This window comes from Procambarus clarkii, chromosome 80 (genome assembly GCF_040958095.1).
Source record: "Procambarus clarkii isolate CNS0578487 chromosome 80, FALCON_Pclarkii_2.0, whole genome shotgun sequence".
Lineage (NCBI taxonomy): Eukaryota > Metazoa > Arthropoda > Malacostraca > Decapoda > Cambaridae > Procambarus > Procambarus clarkii.
Genome location: NC_091229.1, coordinates 23,455,629 through 23,473,387, shown reverse-complemented (window position 1 = coordinate 23,473,387; position 17,759 = coordinate 23,455,629). Strand labels below are relative to the sequence as shown.

Here is a 17,759-nt window from a genome sequence, read left to right as displayed (position 1 = left end):
CACAGGATGGGTATCGGGTGCATAAAATGAACTAAATAAAAATAAGAGAGGATAGTGAAGCTTGCCAAGGTGTTGGGTGGGTACGAGCGCCAGACGGCCCTGGCAACTGCCCAGAGGCGCTCATTGTGACGTTAGTGGCCGGCCCCTCCTGGTCTCCCGGGGTCTCCCTCTCTCTACCGAGGCTCTTTACAGAGGTCTGCATCTCTATGCATCGCATTTATCTAGTATATCTAGATAAATCTAGTATATATATACATCAGTATAGATATACTAGATATCTAGATTTAGATATACTATACTAATTTAGATTAAATTATAATTTAAATCATACATAATACTGATATACATAAGTATAGTTTACTTATGTAAATTTATATACTTATATAAATCTTATTTATCTTAGATAAATCGTAATTATCTTATATAAATCTTATTTATATACTTATATAATATACTATACTATAAGGCTTGTTCGCACTTATATCCTGAAGTATATAGTCAGATATAGCTTATCTGATGTATAGATAAACTCTCTTTATCAATACTATCTCGGGGTTGAATTACCACAGCATCAGTGAGATTCAGTGTCGAATACATCATCAATGAAGATTTAGTATCGAGTCAAAGTTTACTATCGACGTATATTTAGTTGTATTTATTTATAGGCAATAAGAAAAGCAAACCTCGGTTATTACAAAAATATATATTGACACATTGCCCCGAAATGTCCAGCACAGCTGAAACACAAATCCATGAACACATATGCGTTCAGTTTACAAATATCGTAAACAATATCTTAATATGTAATAAATATCGATGATAGTCTTACAAATATGTAAATACAAAGATATATTCTTAAATCATATTCTTTGGTGAATAAAGTATTAAATTGTTTTCAAAATAGTTTAAAGATTCAAATAAATAATGAAAACTTGGTTGGCGTTAGGAAATAAATGCTCCGTACAGTAACTCATATCCAGTGATGAGTCCACTGCGAGCCCCAACAGCTTATTACGACTTTTCCACCCTCTTCTCCAGCAACATGAGTTGTTCACGAATCTCGTTCGGGAGGTCGTCACCAACCTGCTCGTCAAAGTATTTAGCGACGTCGCGTACTTCATGTTCCCAGAACTCCTTGGGAATACTGAATAACTCGTCCATATCAACACTCTCCTCGAGCCCGGACAAGTTCATGGAAGACGCCTTAGGCAAGAGTCCAATGGCGCTTTCTTCGGCCACCTCCTCTCCGTCAACTCTCCTCAAGATCCAGTCCAATACACGCACGTTATCCCCGAAACCTGGCCACAGGAAGCGCCCCTTCTCACTCTTGCGGAACCAGTTCACGTGGAAGATCTTGGGAAGAGGCTTGTCTGTGCGAGTCTCCATGCTCAACCAGTGCTGCAGGTAGTGGCCGAAGTTGTAGCCGAAGAATGGTCGCATGGCGAAGGGGTCGTGCATGATTACCTTGCCCTTGTATTCTGCTGCTGCAGTTGCTTCTGACCTCATAGCTGCCCCTACCATCACGCCGTGTTTCCAGTTGTAAGCTTCGTACACTAGAGGCACTCCCTGGGGACGTCTTCCTCCAAACAGAATGGCAGAGATGGGGACGCCCTTAGGGTCTTCCCATGCAGGGTCAATGATGGGACACTGGCCAGCAGGAGTACAGAATCTGGAGTTAGGGTGAGCAGCTGGCTTGCCAGATTCTTTACTCCAGTTCGAGTCTCCAAGCCATGATGTGATGGTCACATTGTTAGATATTTCCTTCTCCATCCCTTCCCAGAACACGCCTCCGTCACTTGTCTTGGCAACGTTGGTGAAAATCGTGTTAGACATTACTGTCTTCATGGCCACAGGGTTGGTTTGCATGGAAGTGCCGGGAGCCACACCGAAGAACCCATTCTCGGGGTTGATGGCACGCAAAACTCCGTCCTCGTCAAACTTCATCCAGGCGATGTCGTCTCCCACACATTCCACTTTGTAGCCTGGCAGTGAAGACGTCATCATGGCCAAGTTGGTCTTGCCGCAAGCAGAAGGAAACGCGGCAACAATGTATTTCTTCACGCCCTCAGGATTGGTTATGCCCAGGATGAGCATGTGTTCAGCCAACCAGCCTTCCCGTCTGGCAATGGTAGAACCAATACGTAAAGCAAAACACTTCTTGCCCAACAGGGAGTTACCTCCATAACCGGAGCCGAAGGAAATGATCTCGTTAGTGTCAGGCACGTGAGTGACGATGGTTCGTGCAGGGTCACAAGGCCAGTTGTTGACTAGAGGCTTCTTAAGGGGCAGAGGGCAGCCGACGGAGTGAAGACACTTGACGAAGTCATCTTCGCCCAGAGCCTCCAACACCTTACTGCCCATTCTCGTCATGGTTCGCATAGAGGCCACAACATAAGGGAGAGTCCGTGACCTCGACGCCAATCTTGGAGAGTGGAGAACCCACGGGACCCATAGAGTAGGGCACTACGTACATGGTCCTGCCGGCCATACACCCGGGAAAACGCTCTTGTACCGCAGTCTTTAGATCCTCTGGAGACATCCAGTTGCCAAGGAGGCCCTTGACGCCCTCCTTGGGTGTTGGGATGGTCTCTCTTCGGTCTTTAGTGACGATGAAAGTCTTAGCTCTCCACGCGAGCAACATCTCCGGGATCAGTGCGGGCCAACCAGCAGTTCTTGTACTTGGGGAGATACTCGATCATGCCGGCCTGCTGCATCACGTTCAGCAGGTGATTCATCTCACGTTCACTGCCATCACAGATGTGCAAGTTCGCCGGCCGACAGAGACGGGCGCTCACCTCCACGAAATTTCTTACCTGTTAAATGAGAGTTTTATTATAGCCTCCATAGCTTATTCAATGTGTGGGAAGTTTACAGAATTGCAGTAGGGGTCAGAAACTGCACTTCACAATTCTTTTACCAAAATACTGTATAAAAAATACGCTGATCGAAAAAAAATCCCACTATTCTGATAACGATAAACTATTTAAATTAATGTAAAACTTGTAAATAATCTGACTTGCCCCAGACATGACTAAAAGTAACAGACTGACTGAGGGACGAACTTTGAAGTAAAGACTCGCCTTAGAGCTGAGGTCAGAGAGCTGGCCCTGGATGACTAGGATTTCGAAACTTTCGATGTCGAGGTTCACTTTAGCTGCCTGGGAAGCCACCCTGGAGGCCTCGATCAGCACGCTATTCAGCCTGAGACAAAGTAACACGAATGTTTAGCAACCTAAATCCCCGTTGTAAGTGTTATTCCTACTTAATAGAGTAACCGATTGTATCGAAGGCCCCAGTAGGGGTTACTTCATTCCTAACTCAATATTACATGCCCCAGCAAACTTGTAACACGTTTGAGACTCATCATTGACATTTCTAGTTATAAAAACAGTAATAATTCAAGTAATAAATTACAGTTCATTACCAAGAAGTAATGAGAGTTATGTCGTTTGACATGAAAGATATGTACATAAAACATTTTTAGTGTGTGGGCGTTAAGATGTTTACATAAAATATTTACAATAAAAAATACTCCAACATCTGATGGGTATACATATGGGCTGCCTTGCAATAGGCCTTGTAAAGCTTTAGTTTTCTCTATTATAATACTTTTATAACTTGAAATATCTTCAAGTTATAAAGAAATATCTTCAAGTTATAGAGTCCCAGACCCTCACAAGGTGAGGGTCTGGGACTTTAATTAGAGTTTGGGTTTGTTGAACAGTTGAGTAAGTTGACTTACTTAGGTCCCTCCATAACGTTGTCGACCGAGTCCTCGGCTGTGAAGACCATGTTGAAGTTTGATGATGGTGGGTGGTATGTTCAGAGTCTGGATGAAAGCTATATGCTCATAGCTCGTCCGACTTGCTTGACTCTAGGAGGTGAAGTACGCTCCCTCACTCCGGCCGGGGCTTATATTGGCCTTAGCCGGTGGAAATCCTCCGGCTCTGTGACGTCAAGGTGACGTGTGACCGGGGACTTTGAAGTCTCCGGTCATGGCTTACCAGACAGACTTCAGACGCTGAGATAACACACTCGGGGAGCTTAACACATATTAACGGAATTTTCCCCCTTTGACTAATGTATTTGCAAGGATGAAGAATGTTGTATATTCTTGAATAACTCGTTCAAATTGAACCTGTGTAGTGACGCGCCGTGATTGCTGTTCACCGGAGCGCGAGCCACACCACCTTCCACAAAACCAGTCACTGTCGGATATGGAAACTCCACAGACTCAATGAATACAATGACGCCCAGCATTTCCTGCCCGGTGGAATTTGATCAATTGGAGAGCTAAGATTTTCTTGGGATTGTACACACAAGCTAAGCTTTTACATTGTGTGCTTATATCAGTTACGTCGGACTTGTCGCAAGAGGCTGATAACAGGTACAGTGTCTGATGTTTGTGTGTGTATACATGGAAGTGCATGGTGCATCTCGTATATAATATAATGTGTATATACATATAATGTATACATTATATATAATATATACATTTATATAGTCTAATATATTAAGAATAATATATTCCATAATTGTTTCAAGCGTAGGCTTGAAACAATTAAGTGGATATAAATAGGAATTGGGTGGATATAAATAGGCGCTGCCTCGTATGGGCCAATAGGCCTTCTGCAGTTACCTTTAATTTTGTGTTCTATGTTCTTATAACTGCAGAAGGCATATTGGCCCATTCGAGGCAGCTACTGTTTATATCCACCCAATGCAGGCGATGAGTCACAATAACGTGGCTAAAGTAAGTTGACCAGACCACACACTAGAAGGTGAAGGGACGACGACGTTTCGGTCCGTCTTGGACCATTCTCACAATCGACTTGAGAATGGTCCAAGACGGACCGAAACGTCGTCGTCCCTTCACCTTCTAGTGTGTGGTCTGGTCAACTATATCCACCCAATCTCATTCATATATATGTCTGACCTACGCTTGGAATAATCAAGGTATCCTGTTTCTATTATGTTACGCGGTTACACGGTAATTGACAAATCAACGACCCTGTGACCGAAACCCAGATCTTTCCTAAATCTAAACTTATCCAATTTATACCCATTGTTTCGTGTTCTGTCTTGTGTTGATACTTTTAATACCCTATTAATATCCCCTCTTATTTTCGTTCTTAAGTTCATTCTTCATTCTTGTGTTCTAATCCACTCGTCTTTTACACCGTTTTAAATCAGTGTTCCCCATGTCCTTCCTGAATCTGAACTACTTATTGTCATTGGTACGGGTTTTGATCTGATAATTTCAAGACCTTGATCTTCTCTCTCCCGTGTTGATGCCTCCCCACATCCTTGATGACTTTGATCATATCTCCCCCGCCTCGTCTGCAGGGGATGTAATGCCCAGCTCCCCCAAACTCTCCTCTTAGGAGGAGAGTTTTAAGATGGTCAGTGTCGAGAGTTTCAGACCTCTGTTTATGTCTAGTTTATGCCGCTAACCTAATCCACTTGAAAACCTGGATCATATCTCCCCCTATCCTACGTCTCTAGCGAGTACATAATGAGACCTCAATCTTCGTAGAAAAGGTCCCCGATACTAGAAATCAATTGTGCATTTAATTCTAAATTTTGTTCTACCAGAAATCGTGACCAAATATCCTAACTTTGTTTACTTTAGGGAGTGTATGGACGTGAGTCTGGACTTTCCACCGCTGCAGCTGGGTGTGTGGGGGGGCATTATAAGAACATCATATTGTATGTAGCTACCTCACCGTAAATGTAAACTGCGTAGCTTAGAGACTGTTGTGGTTCAGCTCGTGATCTTATTGTTGATATATACATTAAATTATGTAACTATAGTTTACCAAGACTGCAATTTGCTTAACCCAATGAAGAATAGGGTTCAGTTGCTGAGACCTTTGCGTGCCTCTGTAACCTTTCACCACCACCCACAGAACGGATACACGTGGTACGTAATGAACTAAACTAATTTCTGCGTTTTGTCTCTCTGGAGTCTTTGTCCATTCTATATAATGCAGGCGATGAGTCACAATAACGTGGCTGAAGTATGTTGACCAGACCACACACTAGAAAATGAAGGGACGACGACGTTTCGGACTGTCCTGGACCATTCTCAAGTCGATTGTGATTGTGCTCTCATTCTCATGAGTGCACAATCGACTTGAGTATCAAGTACAAGACCAAAACAAGACAGAACACGAAACAATGGATATAAATTGGATAAGTTTAGATTTAGGAAAGACTTGGGCAAATACTGGTTCCGTAACAGGGTTGTTGATTTGTGGAGCCAATTACCGCGTAACGTGGTGGAGGTGGGGTCCCTCGATTGTTTCAAGCGTGGGTTGGACATGTATATGAGTGGGACTGGGTGGTTATAGATAGGAGCTGCCTCGTATGGGCCAATAGGCCTTCTGCAGTTACATTTGTTCTTATGAATAGGCCAAATTAAGAACATAGGTACAAAGGTAACTGCAGAAGCCCTATTGGCCCATACGAGGCAGCTCCATTTTATAACCACCCAGTCCCACTCATATATAAATGTCCAACCCACGTTTGAAACAATCGAGGGACCCCACCTCCACCACGTTACGCGGTAATTGGTTCGAAATTACCAGCTAACTTTCCTAAGGCTAACAGTTAAATAACTGTTTGTCCTATTTGTAAAACTTATGTGACAGAAAATGGATAGATTTAAATAGGAAATGCCTTATATAGCTCCCTGCCCTATAGTGTTCCGTTACGACATGTGGACGGTCCCGATTGATGATTGATGAAGGTTAATCCACCCAAAAGGTGGCACGGGCATGAATAGCCCGTAAGTGGTGGCCCTTTTGAGCCATCACCAGTATCAATAGATGATACTGGAGATCTGTGGAGGTGCGACTGCACCCTGCGTGACGGGAGATGTCTCCCTTATGAATGTGTTAATGTGATGAAGCAACCCAAAAGGTGGCACGGGCATGAATAGCTCGTAAGTGGTGGCCCTTTTGAGCCATCACCAGTATCAATAGATGATACTGGAGATCTGTGGAGGTGCGACTGCACCCTGCGTGACGGGAGATGTCTCCCGGACCAAATGGTGACCAGATGGTGAGGACGGTCCCGGTACACCAGTCCTTTGCCCCAGGAATTCGTACTTAGCGTATGACTGGTCCAGAGGAACCAGTCCACTGCTGTCGTTAGATTCAGCATTATCAGTAAACCCCAAGACATTGGTACCCTGCCCTCAGACTGCCTCCCGGACCTCCTGATAACACCCCGGCTGTGTCTTGTTCGGTACACCACTGATAAAGAGAGATAAGAGGAAGATAATTATATGGGAAATTCATCGGCTATCACGGGAGGATATTTGTTGACTTTGGTCGTCTAGAGAGGGAGTAACCACTCCCATTATATAACCACCCAATGAGTGGGATTGGGTAGTTATAAATAGGAGCTGCCTCATATGGGCCAACAGGCCTTCCTGCCGCTACCTTTGTTCTTATGTAGTGGGAGCATGGCAATGATGATGCGTGGTAGTGAGGGGTGCAGCTACAGTAATAATACTCTACCCAAGTTCTATACGTGGAACAAAAGTTCCAAGTAGCTGAATCTAAAACAAGTCACCCTACTGATATGAAGCAACGTTCTAATCCTCTTGGTAACACCCAGCTCTCTCCCAAGCACCTGCCTTTCTCCGGCCCGGCAGAGGCGCCGGAGTGTCTGGTAAGGGCGGCCGTGAGAAGAGTCCCCGGAATCTAACCGGAAGCAACCTTCCTGAACCAACAAAACTGTAATTAACGAGAGCAATATATCCTTCATACAAACATTATAAACAAAAAACACAGCGCGATTACGCGATTAAATAGAAAAGGACTCCGAGGTGTAAACAAAGAATATAAATTGGTAAATGAGCAAGACGGAAAAATAACAGAAGTGGTATTAATCTAGTGGGGAAGGTTGACGTCACCGGCAACTCTTGAGGGCTGGTTCCAGCCAGATGACGAACGCGTCACACTACTGGGAAAGGTTTGTAATGTCCTTTGACTCCTTCCAGGAAAATTATCAACGAACGTGGCTAGGTAAACTAAAACCAGCGAAAGCATGTCCTTTTAACGTGACGAGAATGTATTTGCTATCATTTTATAACCAGTATAGTTGAGGCAGTTGATAGTGGTAATGATTGTGATGTTGTCTACCTTGACTTTACCAAAGCTTTTGATACAGTGCCACATGAAAGATTGATTAAAAAGATAACCGCTAATACCGTGAACCTTTATCTTGAGATGATTTCGGGGCTTATCGTCCCCGCGGCCCGGTCCTCGACCAGGCTTCCTTTTTGTTACACACCCGCAGGAAGCAGCCCGTAGCACCTGTCTACCTCCCAGATATCTATTTACTGCTAGGTGAACAGGGGCACCAGGGTGAAAGAAACTCTGCTCCATTTTGTTTCCGCCTTCACCGGGGATCGAACCCGGAACCTCAGGACTACAAATCCTAAGTGCTGCCCACTCAGGTGCCAGGCCCCCTTTTGCTATAATAGTTTGGATTTGGGCATGACTATACCAAAGGAAACAAAGGATTAGTATAAATAAATGGGATTAAGTCAGAGTTGTCTATACCAAAGGAAACAAAGTTAGTATAAATGTGACTTAAGTTAGTGGGAAAATGTAAGTGGAGTGTCTCAAGGCTCTGTCCTGGGGCCTCTGTTATTCATAATATATGTAAATGATTTAGTTTCAGATTTAAGCAGCAATATTTGCAAATTTGCCGATGATACAAAAATCGGAAGGGAAATAAAATCGGAAAAAGACTCCCTATCACTTAAAGACGATCTCAATAGTTTTGAAATGGTCAAAAGACTGGGAGATGCAGTTTAATGCTGACAAATGTAAGGTTTTGAGGCTTGGTAATGATGATAGTCAAAAGATACGAGCTAGATGGTGTTGAGATTGCGAAGTTAGATTGCAAAAGAGATCTAGGAGTTATGATTAGCAAGAATTTCAAACCAAAAAATCAATGCATAAATGTTCAAAATAAGGCAAATAGGACACTGGGATTTATTTGTTGTGTTTTTAAAAGTTTTTTTTTACATGATTACTCTATAGCGAGTAAACATTACTCACTCCAGTCTCTCATTACCTTAATGAGACTCATTAGCACTAATTATGACTACTCAAATCCTTTCCCTAATTACAGGTAACATTCTTTCCATCCTATTAGAGGAAACTGAGGTGTTGTCCAATAATATAAGCAGTCAAGAAGCGAGTAGGCCTCGTACGGGCTATTCATGCCCGTGCCACCTCTTGGGTGGCTTAATCTTTATCAATCAAGTAGGCCTCCACAGATTTCCAGTATCAGCTATTGATACTGGTAATGGCTTCAAAGGGCCACCATTTATGGGCTATTCATGCCCGTGCCACCTTTCGGGTGGCTTAATCTTCATCGATCAATCGGCGAGTGGGCATCAGTTTAATTTCCACAGTGATTCAATTAACTTTAGTACAGACGCTTTGGAGTTACCACACCTCTTCAACCTCAAGAATGTAAAACTCGGTGTATGCAGTTCTAATCGACCCCAAGACGCTCCAGCTTCTACACACAGCAGACTACGACCGCATCGAGTTTAGACACTCGCCACCCCCATCGAGTTTAGACACTCACGATTTCCCATCGAGCCGCCACGCTTGACGACATTGAGCTCTGCGACTCCGGCCTCACTCGGCTCTGCTCCAAGCTCCGTCTCAACGTCTACAACACTGCTGTATCCAAGACTACTAAATAAATATGAAACCCTACTAAACTCTGTGTATCTAATCTACCCAACAACGTAACATAATCGTCCATTACAACTCCTAGATCTTTTACATTGCACTTTCATTTTATAGTATGATTTTACTGTGTTTTATGTGTTTTCCATTTTTGTAGAGTTTGTTTTTTCAATGGCGCAGGGGCTGTAACTTATCCTTGTTAAACATCATATTTTCTGTGGCCCATTGAAAGACCTGACTTACATCATATTGGGGTTTGCCGTGTCCTCTATACTGTCTACGCTTATAAAACATGTAGTGTCACCTGCAGAGGATGTGGTACTATAGTTTGTGTCCTTGTTTATGAGAGAGTACTGGAGCAAAGGAAAGTCTCAATTCTTTCAATGCTTTATTCTTTCAAATTTTGCTGAATTACATTTTTGGCCTTAACTTTGGTAATGAATCGGTAGACTTGTCTTCAGTCACTACATGAGAAATATATTTACTATACAACTCTTTTTGTGATGTTTCAGGTAAACCAGAATCTTTCAAGTGTTGTTCCAGCCACATGGACAGTGCAAACCTGCAAAACCAAAATGAATTTACTAAAATTAGACATTAAATTAAAAAAAAATAGAATATAACAAAAAAATACCTTACTTCTGGATTTAAATGTTTGGAAAATGTTATACAGTAGCCCTTTATGAATAACCCAGAAATTTTAATTGAATAATGTATTTCTGGGATGGACCCCCTCACCGGTTCTGTGATGCTAGCTGTCTGGTTAGCACCGGGAAGCCATTGAGGAGACCAGTAAGACATGTTTCATTATAGTAAACACTGGATTTATATTGCATATAAGAGAAAAAACAGAATCAATGAAAACTAAAGACCAAGTACTGAACCAAACAATCCATAATCATGTAGAGTTAGTCACAGTAACAGAAATAAACAATACTGTACATCCAAACATTAAAAAACAGTAGAGATATACTATTTGGTATGTACTGGATAAGTTCTGACAGATAATAATCCAGGATGGATCAAAACATTGTCACTTGGCTTGTTTCTAAAGTATGAGGTTATTGTTGATGTAATCACGGATTTTGGATGGTAGTTAAGAGATTAAGAGAACAGCATGAAGTAGACTAAAGACAAAGCATACCTGGCTTCTCGACCAAGAATTATACTAAAATATACTGTGAGAGCTCGGTAATCGGAATTACGGTAACCCAACTCTTCGGGCAAACCAGATAAATTTGAGTTCGAATTTTTGACTGTTCAACTCTATTAAAAACTTTGATTATTGTACTGAGATTTCTTCTGCCAATCAAAAATCAGAATAATTTTTTCATTTTTGGACTTTTCTAGGTAAAAAGGTATTTAACCCTAATGTCCAGCTAACTCGAATAGTGGGTGGGCCCTCATATAATTCAGATTATCGAGCAAAGACAGTATATAACCTTGAGTAAAGGGAAGAACCCTGATATCCCTTTCCTTTAATGCAATTAAAAATCTGAATCCAGAAAACTCCTGATTCTATGTGAGGATGTGTCACTTTACACCTCGCATCAAACCAGAAGACAGTGTTCTGTTAAGAATTTCATGGGGAAATCAGGATACATTATATGACCAAGAATTTAATTACAGAACCTTTAAATTAAAATTACAGTCAAATGTTAAGGTTAATTATTATCAACAAAATGCAGTGCACAATTCAATTTATATAATATTTGTGCATTGACAGGGACAAAAAAAATGGAGACATCACTGCCAACACCCAAGTGTGAGCTGGTACTTCAAAACTTGGATTGTGTTACTGGATGGTGCCTTCCAAATTCCATGTAAGTACTCTAGTACAGTACTTCTGATTGATATCCATTTGGCCCATCATGGCCCATTTGGTAGTGTGCGTGCCTGCGGAGTTCAGGGATGCAGGTTCGATCCCAACTTACATGTTCAATATTTGCTCAAGATTTACCAAACTACCTCCCCAAAAATAGCATAATTTTTAGCATGTGTAAAAATAGACTGTTAAATTCAACCATGTAGAACCAGAGCCTACTGTATATGGTGCATAAATATATTGACTAACCTGCTTCCTGTGGTAATTCTCTCAAAATTCAGATCACTGCTTTCATCTGATTCTTTCAGAATAGATGCTGCTATGGTGCTTGCAGCATGTTCTACAAAAATAAAATTTAAAGTAGTTAGTATTATCTGATATCTTGCTCCCTCCTCAAACTCAAGACTTCATTGATATAAAATAAAAAATAAAAAAGTGTTCCTTTTATGCACTAGTGACTTCAAAGATTTTATCATCACTGTACAAGTACAATAATGTCGGCTTAATAACTTAAAATAACTGAATTGGAAAATTTTATGTTCAATAACAACTACAATAATTTACGTTCCTAAAAGTTAATTAAGACTATCAAAGCATCAAACCATAAAAATCAAAGAACATTACTTTCCTGCTTTTAGTATATCAAAAAATTTCAACATTATAACCCAAGAACATTCTCCTAATACAGCAAGCAAAGTATATTTATTGACACACCTCCTTCCTTATTGACAAGTGTAATGTAGACTTCATCCTGTGAGACATTCCCTGTGCTTTGGCTCTGATATTGCTCTGCAAACTTGGTATTCCACACTGCTAACTTGATGAGGTCCACAGACATCCATACAGCAGCATCAACTTCCTCTGGACATAACTTGCAAAGATTTTTACAGTGTGAATAAAAGTACCTTGTCATAAAGTAATTGTCAGAAAAACTTCTGACAATTGATTACTTGATTTATGTAAGCTATTTAACAAATAATTAGTATGTGCATTTTCTCTTAGAAATGATAAACTTGCATGTTATTTTGGTTAAGAAAATTAAATTTATGAATGGAATCCAAAAACATAGTTATATGCATTCCTAACTATGCTCAATACTCCTATAATTGTTTAGGTAATTTCTTCCCCTTTTTTATATTCCACTCCAAGACCTTGCTTTCCCAAGGGTGTGCCCCATCATACTGTCCTTCAATACATTCATAATCAAATAACTCGAGTATCCATCGGTACTCTTACATAATCACACTTATTATCCCAAAATCTTTAATCAACCTTTATTTTCTACTGTCTATGCCTATTTCTTGAACGTGCACTCTACTAGCTTTTCTACATCATTTTCTTTTAATATTACTAGAAACCAATACAGCTGAATTCCAGTTTTGTGTGTATATATTTTAAGCAAACTAACCTAAGCTATCTAAATATTAGGGCATTAATAAATGCAAAGCACTCAAGGTGCTATACTAATAAGCTTCAAAAGCTTCAAGATCACTCTAGACTAGATTGAGCTTTTCTCCAGTGCATCATTAGCATTGGTATAAAAGATACACGAGTCGGTGCAGCCAGATTTACAACCTTGGGTTGTAAACCTGACTGCACTGTTGAATTCCAGTGCAGTTGGTTCACAACCAAATGGTCGTGAATTAAATTTGTGTGTAGAATGGAGGCATTTGGGTACATTTTCATGCTCTTGATGTCTCTGCTTACTGACTAAATAAGTATCTGTGGGTTATTCAACGGTTGTGTGGGAAATGCTTGGGAAGGCAAGTTGCGAGCATAGAGGGAACTTGATTAATCTAACAGCTTTCCGGTCCCTCAACAATGGCAAACCATGTTGCAAAATTTAGTAAATCAAAAAATTATGTTGAGTATTAAATATGGTTTTGACATATTGAATAAATTTATGATTGTAGTCAATGAGTGTTTTTGAAAAAAAAAAAACTGAAGATTAGAAGAAAAGAGGAAGTTCAAGAAGATATACAGACATAGCGAGTGTGAGAGGAAGTAAGGAATGACTGAATAGCACACAAGAAGGGGTGACAGTATACTGTACATATATTGCTACAGAATGCAATGTGAATGATATAGAATTACATGAGATTATCATAAAGAATATGGCTAACTTCTTCACATTAGCTGGCAATCTAGTATGGGGCAGTGGTTTAAATGGATTCAAATTTGGAGTAACATTTAAAGTTTGGGAGGAATTTAGAATCTGTTTTGGTTGCCTACAAGAAGTAACAATTCACAGAAAAGCAGTTCACCTTAAAACGATATTTCCTGGTCACCATATCACCTGTCTACTACTCACTGGTCAGCATGAATACAAGCTCGAAAACACCTACTTACCAGCCAATTTATGTTCATTTTTTAATCCAATAAAGCTAAATCCACTCAACGCAACACTGCCACAAACACCAGCCAGTAATCAGGCGAGTTTGACTCCCAATGATCCACCACCACTTGCACCCTTGAACGGTAATGTTCCACAGTCACTACCTAGTCTTCATGTGAAAATCACCTCAACTGCATCTCTTAGAGATGATTTTTGATTTGATTTGATTGTACATAAGTACTATATTTATACATTTTGAACAGTTACAGTAATATTCATACCGTATTGTTAAGAATACACATTATTTTTAGACGAGTGAAAAAGTAAATGGGACTCTGGGAGGCCTCTAGAATACAACTCGACTCTATATTCCTCTATAAATTTGTACTGCATTTAATTAGCTCATAATGCATAAATTCAGGTTTTTTTATTGTTAAATTACCTTAAACTGTTTTTGAAGCTCTTCTGAGGTTCTCTGAAGGGTTATATGTAAGTATATAACAACATGGTGCCTTTTTGGTTGACCCAGTTCTAGTAGTGGGGGATATACCGACTCCCAAAGACCCAAGATGTGAGCATTCTGACGTTCTTCCAGTGTGACTAAGAGACCTGTTTCTTCCTCCAGCTCTCTTAATACTGCATCTTCCAATGTCTCTCCTTTCTCTGCAATACAACTTGATTTTAATTAGCCACAATTTTAGATTAACAATACAGAAGCTAAATGAATGTAAAGAAAATTGCAGACAAGAGCAAGGAACAAATTTGCTTAAGGCTTCATCAATGTGGATCCTTCAAGATGAAGCCACACTGGTTAAAATATTGAATACATTGAGATCCTAGATTTGCTATGCATCTTGGAGCAGACTACAAGAATATGAAGAACAAGATACAAAAAAACAAAACTTAAATTTTCCATTCAGCAATTACTTTTTTCACAATTTTTTTCTTATATTTTTTTCTACTTTTTGCTGCCAATTTGTGTTTGTAGTGTAGTGCTCACTGTGACCAGTAGTACTCAGTCTTAATTATCCCATAAAATAGGATCAAAATTATAATAAGTTGTTTTTAACTTGATTTATAAAGAACACAGAATTTCATACATCATGCTTTTATGTACTGTACTGGCTAATGTTACTATAGTAATTTTCACTTTAGAAATATTAATACTGAACAAATTTACAACATACCCACATGACCACCAGGAGGTACCCATAATCCTGCAAAGGTCCGCATGTGTGCCGCCCTTCTGGTTAGCAGCAGGTGTTTGTCGCTGGACTCCAGAAGAACTGCTACACCAACATCTACCCCTCGTGTGATTATCTCGTGTGGCAATGCAGCGGAGCCTTCCTCATCCAGGTGTTGAATGGGGCAGAATGGTGGATGCTGCAGAGAAAAAACATTATTAGACATATTTGAAGAGTGCCATACTGTTAACTGTATTAATTTACTATCGTTATGAAATTGACCATACAAGTTAAAAAAAATTAAGTAAGAATTACTAAAATATTTTAGATCTTCGGTAGTTTAGACTTATGAGACTAAAGGAGTTTTACTGAATAGATTATATGCTACAGAAATAGAGAGATAAGGCTTAATAGCAGTCCCTGTGGTGCAGTGATAGTGCACTAACCCTGCATTTCGTGAGCGCTTTGGCCTGGGTTCATATCCTGGCAGGGAAGGATCGACTAAGCACAAATCCTTAGCTGTACACCTATTCACCCAGCAGAACTCTTGTGCTAGTTTTGTTCTGGATCAACAGATGTGGCTTGCAGTATAAATAATACTGTAATTCTTATAGATAGGACACTTTACGGTGTCAAAACTAAGGATACAATCTAATGTCTCGCTGTGGACAAGACCTAAATCTGCTTAGGCGAGTTGTTGGCACTAGAATGAAATCTCGGTGGGATGCTGGAGCCATGCTCTGATCCTTGTTTGGCCTGGACAAATCAGAACAGTTCCCTCAAGACGTGGATGAGTACTCTGTTAAACAGGTACTCCTATGATGGTGCTGAGGAGTCAGCATCCTATGAAGTATATCATCAGGAGTTAGAGGGAAGCCATGTAGCATAAAGTTCATTTTGATTCCTCATTGTGCTGGATGAGTCTCTGGTCTCACAACTGACATTTACTTTTAGCATGTTTTGTAACACTGATTTCATGACCATTGTCAGGTAATACTTACCATGATCCTGTATTGCACAGACTTCTCATTGGGTCCTGAAGAATCAGTATTGTTACTATTCTCTGAATCTGGACACTGAAGCAGGAGCTGATTATTCTCTAAAGTGCACTCAACAAATCCATCACCAGAAAGTCCTAAGTGGTCCAGTATGCATTTGTTGAACTTGGCTAACTTGTATGCTGTCTGAGATGTCTTACGCAGGTGAACGAGGACCTTCAAATAGTTGGTGCTTGCCGTGCCTAAAAAAAAGATTATCAAGCTTTATATATATGTATATAATATTACCATAATTACATTTATTTAAAACAACATTATTACTGTCAATGCATTAACAGTGTAGTATCAAAATATTATCACACTTATAACCCTGCATGTTCTGCTATCTGCAAGCTAACCACTTCTAAAATGGCTGAGTCAACATGAGCCAACCAACCTGATAGTGCTTCTTACTAATAGGTAATGACTGAGATACCGAACATACTTATATGGTACTGTACAGTAATGTGTATATGATCCAATTTAAAAACAAATCCAATAGCCACAACATTGCAATTTTGTCCCACTTAAACTGTATTTCTAATTACCAGATTATTTCAGATATGCACATGTCATAATACAGTAATGTGTTGACAAAATGGTAATACTACTATTAAAAACAAATTTATTGGTGTGTAAGACCCCCCCCCCCACCTCTCTAGGCACTGATATTGTTATCAGCTATACGCATAAATTGTTATATATTGTTATATAAGTCTTCAGGGCAAATGGGGAGACCTTAGACATGCTGCCGGGTTCCTAGCCTCGTCGATGTCACTAGTGTATTAATGGACCTCGTGTACATTCAGGTAAATTCAGGTCTTCCTCCTACCAGCCATGTCCAAGAACGTGATGCTGTAGGTTGAGAGGCGACGATGATAGAGGGATCTGAGGCCAAGATTGTTATTGTTGTGATAAAAACGCTCGCTTGTGAGGCCATGTTAGGTTTCCATTTTCTTTGGTTGTCAATTTTAGGATAAATTGTAATAATAATAATAATTTATTTAGGAACAGTACATACATAGTTGCAGCGTTACAGTACAGACATTCTGTTAGATTTAAAGATAGAGGTAGTACATACAATACCTAAAGCCACTAGTACGCATAGCGTTTCGGGCAAAAATAAAACTTTTCTATTACAGTTTACTAGTTTACCAAAGAAAACTATTCTTTACAAGAATATTGTATTTATTTGAAATTGGTTTTATTTAGTGGTGATACATTTGTTTGAATTTGGTTCTCGTATTATGTCTGAAGCAGTGTAATAGCAAGTGCTATATTTTATATTGGACTATGTAGTTACCGAGGAAAGTTCTCTCAGGGACAAAATTCACAACTTTTCGTCAAACAATTTAAAGAAAAGTTTTAATTCTTTGTAACTTGGGTTGATACAAAGGACCCACACAGGCGCTCCAACACCCTTTACCTGAATTTACCTGAGGGACACTAACAATAGTGGCCTCGACGAGTATATGAAGCCGGACAAAGCCCCAGGTGTGGATCAAGCTGATCAGACTGTAGTTTTTTGCTCTTTTTAATAGGGGTGACATTTATATATTTCCAATCTAGGGAAACTATCCCTTGGTCCAGAGATTTTGTGAAAAGTAGTTTCACCGGTAGACATAATTCTTCTGCCAGTTCCTTTATGACTTT

General features: G+C 40.1%; 2 protein-coding genes across 3 annotated transcripts; both read right to left on the bottom strand.

Annotated features, from left to right (window-relative positions):
* Nucleotides 1–683: 683 nt before the first annotated feature.
* Nucleotides 684–3,901, bottom strand: LOC123746334 (phosphoenolpyruvate carboxykinase, cytosolic [GTP]). Its single transcript, XM_045727783.2, is given in 5 exon segments — nt 684–2,397; nt 2,399–2,620; nt 2,622–2,813; nt 3,081–3,201; nt 3,743–3,901. Coding segments are annotated over 5 exon segments (1,971 nt in total). The 5' UTR covers nt 3,793–3,901; the 3' UTR covers nt 684–1,011.
* A 6,199-nt stretch (nt 3,902–10,100) lies between these two features.
* On the bottom strand, nt 10,101–17,085 carry LOC123746333 (nucleoside diphosphate-linked moiety X motif 17). 2 transcript variants are annotated; one of them, XM_045727780.2, is made up of 7 exons: nt 16,939–17,085; nt 16,071–16,309; nt 15,073–15,268; nt 14,328–14,548; nt 12,265–12,421; nt 11,800–11,890; nt 10,101–10,287 (listed from the first exon to the last, which is right to left on the bottom strand). In XM_045727780.2, exons 1-7 carry the CDS (start codon nt 16,943–16,945, stop codon nt 10,137–10,139), a joined length of 1,062 nt encoding a protein of 353 aa, XP_045583736.1. In that variant the 5' UTR covers nt 16,946–17,085; the 3' UTR covers nt 10,101–10,136. The 2 variants fall into 2 exon arrangements, with proteins under 2 accessions (XP_045583736.1, XP_045583737.1); XM_045727781.1 differs by lacking the exon at nt 16,939–17,085 and adding an exon at nt 16,437–16,478.
* Between the last annotated feature and the right edge of the window lie 674 nt (nt 17,086–17,759).

What these genes read in the sequence shown, in the direction of transcription:
- LOC123746333 (XM_045727780.2), bottom strand. An exon ending in ACCTCCTGGTGGTCATGTGG is followed by an intron (nt 14,549 to 15,072) that starts GTATGTTGTAAA and finishes GTTGTATTGCAG; the next exon opens with AGAAAGGAGAGACATTGGAA. An exon ending in AGAATTACCACAGGAAGCAG is followed by an intron (nt 10,288 to 11,799) that starts GTTAGTCAATAT and finishes TTGGTTTTGCAG; the next exon opens with GTTTGCACTGTCCATGTGGC.